Source organism: Oncorhynchus tshawytscha, linkage group LG09 (assembly GCF_018296145.1).
Source record: "Oncorhynchus tshawytscha isolate Ot180627B linkage group LG09, Otsh_v2.0, whole genome shotgun sequence".
In the NCBI taxonomy this organism is placed as follows: Eukaryota; Metazoa; Chordata; class Actinopteri; order Salmoniformes; family Salmonidae; genus Oncorhynchus; species Oncorhynchus tshawytscha.
In genome coordinates this window covers 46594258-46602715 of record NC_056437.1, presented here as the reverse complement: position 1 = coordinate 46602715, position 8458 = coordinate 46594258, and the positions used below count along the sequence as shown (strand labels likewise).

General features: G+C 40.9%; 1 protein-coding gene across 1 annotated transcript; it reads left to right on the top strand.

Moving 5' to 3' along the window:
* The first annotated feature begins 1865 nt into the window (after positions 1-1865).
* On the top strand, positions 1866-8038 carry LOC112258057 (tripartite motif-containing protein 16-like). The gene is made up of 6 exons (XM_024432129.2): positions 1866-2541; positions 2783-2863; positions 3048-3281; positions 3570-3729; positions 4928-5089; positions 5193-8038. Exons 1-6 carry the CDS (start codon positions 1966-1968, stop codon positions 5729-5731), a joined length of 1752 nt encoding a protein of 583 aa, XP_024287897.1. The 5' UTR covers positions 1866-1965; the 3' UTR covers positions 5732-8038.
* The last annotated feature ends 420 nt before the right edge of the window (positions 8039-8458 follow it).

Here is an 8458-nt window from a genome sequence, read left to right as displayed (position 1 = left end):
TCCTGGAATTCCTGACGGGCCGCCCCCAGGTGGTGAGGGTAGGAAACAACAACTCCACCCCGCTGATCCTCAACACTGGGGCCCCACAAGGGTGCGTTCTCAGCCCTCTCCTGTACTCCCTGTTCACCCATGACTGAGTCGCCATGCACACCTCCAACTCAACCATCAAGTTTGCAGACAACACTACAGTGGTAGGCTTGATTACCACCAATGACGAGACAACCTACAGGGAGGAGGTGAGGGCCCTCGGAGTGTGGTGTCAGTAAAACAACCTCACACACAATGTCAACAAAACAAAGGAGATGATCGTGGAATTCAGGAAACAGCAGAGGGAGCAGCCCCCTATCCACATTGACGGAACTGTATTGGAGAAGGTGGAAAGTTTTAAGTTCCTCGGCATACACATTACGGACAAACTGAAATGGTCCACCCACAAAGATAGTGTGGTGAAGCAGGCGCAACAGCGCCTCTTCAACCTCAGGAGGCTGAAGAAATTTGGCTTGTCACAAAAAACACTCACAAACTTTTACAGATGCACAATCGAGAGCATCCTGTCAGGCTGTATCACCGCCTGGTACGGAAACTGCTCCGCCCACAACCGCAAGGCTCTCCAGAGGGTAGTGAGGTCTGCACAACGCATCACCGAGGGCAAACTACCTGCCCTCCAGGACACCTACACCACCCGATGTCACAGGAAGGCCAAAAAGATCAAAGGACAACAACCACCCGAGCCACTGCCTGTTCACCCCGTTATCATCCAGAAGGTGAGGTCAGTACAGGTGCATCAAAGCTGGGACCGAGAGACTGAAAAACAGCTTCGATCTCAAGGCCATCAGACTGTTAAACAGCCATCACTAACATTGAGTAGCTGCTGCCAACATACTGACTCAAATCTCTAGCCACTTTAATAATTAAAAATTGGATGTAATAAATGTACCACTAGCCACTTTAAACAATGCCACTTTATATAATGTTTACATACCCTACATTACTCATCTCATATGTATATACTGTACTCTATACCATCTACTGCATCTTGCCTATGCCGTTCAGCCATCGCTCATCCATATATTTTTATGTACATATTCTCATTCATTCCTTCACACTTGTGTGTATAATGAAGTTGTTGTGAAAATGTTAGATTATTTGTTAGATATTACTGCATGATCGGAACTAGAAGCACAAGTATTTCGCTACACTCGCATTAACATCTGCTAACAATGTGTACGTGACAAATACAATTTAATTTGATTTGATACTTAGCAGTTTAAACCTGGAGCTTTGCGCACGGTTCACAACAACTAGACCGTTGTCATTACACTCATTAAATCCATGATTAATGAGTATTATTAGGGTAGATTTATAGGACTACTGTTCATCCCCTATTGTACACTTTTTTTTAACCTTCCAATATTTAATGGATTTAAAAATGTAATACGGCAACTTTCAGGATGAATAACATTGAAAGACATGTATTTAGCGTTAAGCACCTGCATAAGGTAAGTCTGAATACTAACTACTGAGAAGTGTGTCGGAAAGGCGTGCGCAGGAAAGGCGTACTTTCCTAAGTCTGAACGGGCCCTACATGATCGAGGGATACTACAGTGTTTAGTATAATATTCTACAGTATTCTACAAAAGTCTATAGTAAGCACTACACGATCTTAGGTATACTACAGTGTGGAGTACAGGTTTTTACAGTATACTACCATGTAGTACTATTCTATAGTAAACTGTAATATTTTTTTATGTAGGCGCCCCTGCACTGGCCGAGGAGAAGATATTCACTATCAAAGAAAATAGCCCCTCATATAACTATATAGAATCCATCCAACGCCACACCCCTTGCAGGTACAGAGTACACGCACAATCAATTCTCATTTCTATAACCCTAAACACTTCTAGAGAAACGTTAGTGAACTCTGATACTCTGCTGCACTCCATCTGTTAGTGTGTCAGCGCCAAAATGGCAACATCCATGGATTCGATCAGTTGTTCGATCTGCCTGGATCCACTGAAGGATCCTGTGGCTATTCCCTGTGGACACAGCTACTGTATGGCTTGTATTAAGGATTACTGGGATCAGGATTACCAGAAGGGTGTCTACAGCTGCCCACAGTGCAGACAGACTTTCATTCCAAGGCCTGTTCTCAACACAAACACTTTGCTGGCTGAATTGGTGGAGAGTCTAAAGAAAACAGGGCTTCAAGCTGCTCCTCTTGCTCACTGTTATGCTGGACCTGGAGATGTGGAGTGTGACGTCTGCACTGGGAGAAAACTCAAAGCCGTCAAGTCCTGTCTGGAGTGTCTGGCCTCTTACTGTGAGACTCACCTTCAACCTCACTATGAATCTCCTACCTTTAAGAAGCACAAGCTGGTCAAAGCCTCCACACAGCTACAGGAGAAGATTTGCTCTCGTCATGACAAGCTGCTGGAAATGTACTGCCGTACCGATCAGCAAATTATCTGTTACCTCTGTATGATAGGTGATCATAAAGGCCACGATACAGTGTCAGCTGAATCAGAAAGGGCTGAGAGGCAGGTAAGGACATAAACTGTATTATTTACACAACACTTGAGCAATTAACAAGTCATTTTATGCATGGCAGTAGTATTTGATTTCAAACATGTTTTTTTATGGAAACTTTAGTTACACTAACGTGCGTGTGCATACATACACACCTCCATGTGGTATGGACATTGACTTATCATAAAGTTTGACGTAGACAGACACTTTTGCAAATGGTCTATGGAATGAAAATGGAAGATTTGTTTCTCTACAGAGGCAGCGGGGGGAGAAACAGAGAATCCAGAAGATAGAGAAAGAGATGCAGATGGTTAGACGTTCTGTGAAGTCACTGAAGGTGAGTTTTGACCATTTACATTTATTCACTTAGCAGTGAGTGACTTACAGTAAACTATACTGCAGAGCCAGTGAGAACCCCAGTGAACCCTACTGTGGGGAACCTGCTTATCTGGTGTCCTGGTGAGAACGGAGTGACTGGGCTGATTCAAAATGAAACCCCTCCTCTCTCTGTGTCTTAACAGCGGTCTGCACAGGCAGCAGTAGAGGAGAGTGAGAAGATCTTTACTGAGCTAATCTGCACCTTTGAGAGAAGGTGTTCTGAGGTGAAGGAGCTGATCAAAGCCCAGGAGAAGGCAGCAGTGAGTCAGGCTGAAGGACTTCTGAAGCAACTGGAGCAGGAGATAGCCAAGCTGAGGAGGAGAGACGCTGAGCTGGAGCAGCTTTCACACACAGAGGATCACATTCATTTCCTCCAGGTGACATCACTGGTTTCGCTCTCCACAGGAGCAGATGGCACTGCAGAAAGTGATCGTTTCAGCCGTTCCCAATTTGATCCCCTTCCCATTGGTCCCACTCCTAACCCTTCAATGTTTGCAAGATCTGTACAGTGGAAGCTTCACCATTACACTGCCTATACCTATAAAGAACCTTCAGGAATGCTAACATCAAGGGGTTAGGGCCAATGGGAAGGGATAGGGAGTGATTTGGGAACGGCTGGGAGTCATCCTCAACAATAATCTATTCCCTGTTTCCTTACTCTGTAGACTTTGCAGTCCCTCTGCGTCTCTCCTGGATCTGAGGACTTACTGAGCATCACTGTCAACCAACATGTCTCTTTTGAGGATGTGAAGAAATCAGTGTCTGAGCTGAAAAATCAAATAGAAGTTATCTGCTCTGGGGAAATTGCTATGATCTCTGCGAAAAGTAGGTCTAGGTCTTTTTGAAGGACATTGCTAGAAATGAAATGTGCTTCATCCTATCGGAGTTAATCTCACTGACATGGTGATTTCATTAGGTGATCTAATTTGAACATAGATGAATGTTTATACTCAGTGAAGAACCACTCTCAACCTGGGATTCAATGCACGGTACATTATAGCGCAGCACACTATAACATACTTTTAAAGGTTATTTACACTTGAGCTGACATTTACCATGAATGCAAGCTCTGCAAACGTAGGGGAAAATGCCTTTAAAAGGCCTATTGTCTGCTTGGTTGTTCCATGAAAAGAGCACCTTTTGCATCTCTTTGATATTTTAAGTAGAAATTGCGCACCAATATTGCATTTTAAAAGCTATTTATCTTGAATGAGTTGCCCTTTAGTATAGACAACATGGAGAATTCAATAAATCTGAATTTAGTGTGCATAAAAATGTTAACCCACTTTAAACCCACTTAACCCCAAAATGTCTACAAGTTTTCATCATCATTGTAAAGCCCTAGCTTTTTTGTTGCTTTGACAAAGTCATTTCTGAAGATTATTATTAATTTATATTTCATGTGATTAGTGATTCATTTAAAAGTTTGTCCTTAATCTTAAGGTCAACCTAGTTACGTGAACTGAACTCTCAATTTAATATGGCGAAATTATTCCTTAAATTTTTATTTTTTTTAAATTAAAAAAACATTTAACATCTAATAGTCAAATCATTGTGTAAAAGCTGGTGAGCTGGGTCTACTCTTTTTGGCCCTTTTTCTGGTGTTTTTGTGGTGGAAAATGCAGCGGGTCGAATATAACACGTAAACCCTTTTACCCATAGATAAACGGGCTTGAAATATTTTAACAATTTAAATGCATTTGTGGATCTTGCGTTCAATTGCCACTCACTGTTACGCACAACAAGCTACCTTTCCCCCTAAACAGGATTTATTGCTGATTTAAGATGACATAGTCAAGTTGAAGATATGCTCTTTATGACAGAATGTTAAAATTAGGTGAAAAAGGTTTTCTGACGAAGTTACACTTCTCAAAAGGCACCCAATTGGTAGAATCCCGCTAATGTATAGTGCTCTGTGCCTTACATTGAACCCCAGCCTTAGTTTCTTGACCCGTTAACTTCCTGTATGTTTATGTAATGATCAGTGTGGACCAGTGATATTTGATGTTCTTTATCTCCATAGTGACAAAAGTCCAGATTTTTCACCCCGTTGAGCCCTGTAGTCTCACGTCATTCAGCACGCCTCAGTCTGGACTGTTAGTTGGTAAACTAGCGTCATGTAGAAATGATGCCACCTTTCAGAAGATAAGGCCTGAACCCAAGACCAGAGAAGAGTTCTTGGAATGTGAGTGTGCATGCATGTGCGTACACACACACACACACACACACACACACACACACACACACACACACACACACCCTTTCACCTACTTTTTCTTTGTCCTCAGATTCCTGCCAGCTCACATTGGATCCCAACACAGCTAATAACTGGCTGTGTCTGTCAGAGGGGAATAGGAAGGTGACGTGGAGTCCATGGAGTAATAAGGCCCAACCTTATCCTGACCATCCAGACAGATTTTCCACCTATGAACAAGTCCTATGTAGAGAGGGTCTGTCTGGAACCTGCTACTGGGAGGTAGAGTGGAGCGCATTCAAGGCTTATATAGCCATCTCATATAAAGGGATTGGCAGAATAGGACGTGGTGATGAGTGTTGGTTTGGAGGCAATGATCAGTCCTGGAGTTTGGTGTGTTGTTCTCTCCTTGGCTGTTATTTCTACCACAATAACAAACGGACTGCCATACATGTGCCCCGCTCTTCCAGAATAGTAGGAGTGTACCTGGACCATAGGGCAGGAACTCTGTCCTTCTACAGCGTCTCTGACACAATGACCCTCCTCCACAGAGTCCAGACCACATTTAATCAGCCCCTCTATCCTGGGTTCTGGATTTATGCTGGATCATCTGTAAAGATACTGAACCAGTGATTAACTTTGTTGAAAATACAGGCATGCTACTGTATATGACATGTTCAACTATCCATGTTGCAAGATTTTAGCATTTAAAAAATATTTGATCACTCTTCGCAATGTCAGCGCATAGTTCTGATATCTACCCTAATAATCCTCACTAATCATGGGATTGTGGTGACAATGGTCCATTCATCGTGAACCGTGCTCCAGGTTTAAACTGCTACATATGGTTTGCGTTCTATAATGATTCAAATAGGCTACATGTCCCAAATGATTGAACAACTTGTAATACGTTAGCCTTAGATGCCCTATTGCTAGCGATCCTCAGGAACAACCACACGAATGTGACAGAGGAAAGAAAGTTAAACTAACAATGCAATGGAATGATTCAAAATGTAAGGAAATGAACACTAAAGTCAATGAGAGTTATAAATGTATGTGGGTCTAACTGGCGGCGATGTCCTATAGTGGCTAATATTTAACACGATTCAAATTGTAAAGAATACTGTGAAAAGTCCGGGCATATAATTAAAACATTCTAGAGATCCTAAATCAACTGATTTGGCGCTGTAGTGTCATTTGCACATGGCTACAGAAGGCTATAGCTTGGGTCTCCAAATTGCATCCCATTATTAGACCAGTATTTCATAAATGTCACTGTGGAAAAGGTGATTTGTTGATATGCTTCAGTTTGCTGCCGTATGACTGGTTTCACATTTGTCTCCAGGGATCACAAGGTAAAATAGCTCTAAAACAATTGTCATTTATGTTTACAATTCCCTTATCGAAACCGCTCACTCACTTATTTACTTTATCAATAGCTCCTATCAATTTGTAAATTACAGTGAATGGAGAATGGTGTTATTTCTATCAGAAAACAAATAAATGAGATGTTCCACTTGGAACTGACAGGTTGCTCAACCTTATTCATAATTTCATCACGCGTAAAGGTGGTGGAATTATGAGTGCATTAAGTCAATTAATCTGTAGACACACCTCCGCCACACCTTTATTTGTTTTTAAATCTCCACCCCAAACGAATAGCGGGTGAATGGCATGCTTTTCTCGTGTTCAAGGTCAAGGTCCGTATACACGTAGAGAGAAAAGAGCATAAAAAGGGAATTATTTTCCATTTACACCGCTTAACTTGGGTAGGAATTCCCCCTTGGTGAATAGAATCCTAGAATCCTATTGACTCTTGGAACTAAGACGACCCAGTCCTATGGTTCCAGTTTACTATGGAACTAATCCTGACTATCACAGATACGCTGGATTTTCACTGAGGTCTAGCTTAAATTTCACATTTTATTTCAGTCTAAAAAAAGGCTTAATGAGAATTGATTACATTGTTGATTGCAATATTTTGGTTTTAGACAAACAGAAAAATAGACATACAGAGGGATGAGTTTCTACACAAAAATATATTGTTGTGTGTGTGTGTGTGTGTGTTAGTTAGACAAGTATTGCTGTTCTTTTTTTGTGACCAAATCCGTATTCATTTTTTTTATTGGAGGGGGGACTACATACACAATACAGAAATCATTTAATAGTTAGCTTGCATCACAGAACCAAAAAGTAACAATACATTTAGTTTGTAAAAAAATAACATTAAAAATAATTGTGCCTCCACCCTTTCTGAACAGCTGTGTTAATCATTTCATGTAACAGTGGATCTAATTGGTTAAAAAAATGTGTATAGATCTCAGTAGCAGTACTGTCCCAACCAGATGATTTGCTTTTCTCCAATGCCCTTTTAAGTTCATGGAGAGAGCTTTGGGCTCCCATATCTTTAAAAAAAAGGACTCAGTCTGGCTTGGTGTTGATTTATACTCAGAGGTGTACAATTATTTAGAGAAGCAGAATAATCTTTGGTTGATTAATTTGGGTTCTGATAGTAATTTACCTGACTCAGATTCAATAGCTGCAATATCCACTAACCGATCATTACGTCGAAGCATGTTAGCTATTAGATGACTGGGTCGATTACCATGAAAGTAATGGTTGAGTCTAACTCGATGGTTGGCTAATTCTGCTCTCTGTCTAATCAATATATTTAGTTCTGTCAGAGAGTAGTCACTACCTGAAAAAAGTGTTTGTTTACATCGTTAACAACTTTTCCAATTATGATATCTTCTTTAATTGTGATTTATTCAGTCCGGATGCAAATACATTTGCATTGTTTTCAATAATAGCTTTAATGGTGTCCCATAAAGTCAAAGGATGATAGACTGAGTTTTTGTTAATCAATATGAATTAATTCAATTGAGTTTTAAATTGGTCACAGAAATTAGGATTTTGTAGTAAGGAAACATTAAAGTGTCATCTTGTGGCTCTTTTAGCAGATTCTGAAATGTGTGTCTGTCTGTAAGCATGATTATCACAAGGGGGCTGGGGAAGGGGAAAGGGGGGACTGCCGCGCTGCGCCACCGTCCTGTTCAAGTGCGCACAACAGGACAAGGTGAGTCTAAAAAATTTCTTATATGCAGCAGCATAGATGATGTAATATGACAGGGAGATAAAGTTGAAGTCAGAAGTTTACAGACACTTAGGTTGGAATCATTAAAACTTGTTTTTCAACCAAACCACACATTTCTTGTTAACAAACTATAGTTTTGGCAAGTCGGTTAGAACATCTACTTTGTGCATGACACGTAATTTTTCCAACAAATGTTTACACAGATTATTTCACTTATAATTCACTGTATCACAACTCCAGTGGGTCAGAAGTTTACATACACTAAG

What these genes read in the sequence shown, in the direction of transcription:
- LOC112258057 (XM_024432129.2), top strand. Translation starts at nt 1,966, where the DNA reads ATGGCAACATCCATGGATTCGATCAGTTGTTCGATCTGCCTGGATCCA. An exon ending in CAGAAAGGGCTGAGAGGCAG is followed by an intron (nt 2,542 to 2,782) that starts GTAAGGACATAA and finishes GTTTCTCTACAG; the next exon opens with AGGCAGCGGGGGGAGAAACA. An exon ending in CAGAGAAGAGTTCTTGGAAT is followed by an intron (nt 5,090 to 5,192) that starts GTGAGTGTGCAT and finishes CTTTGTCCTCAG; the next exon opens with ATTCCTGCCAGCTCACATTG.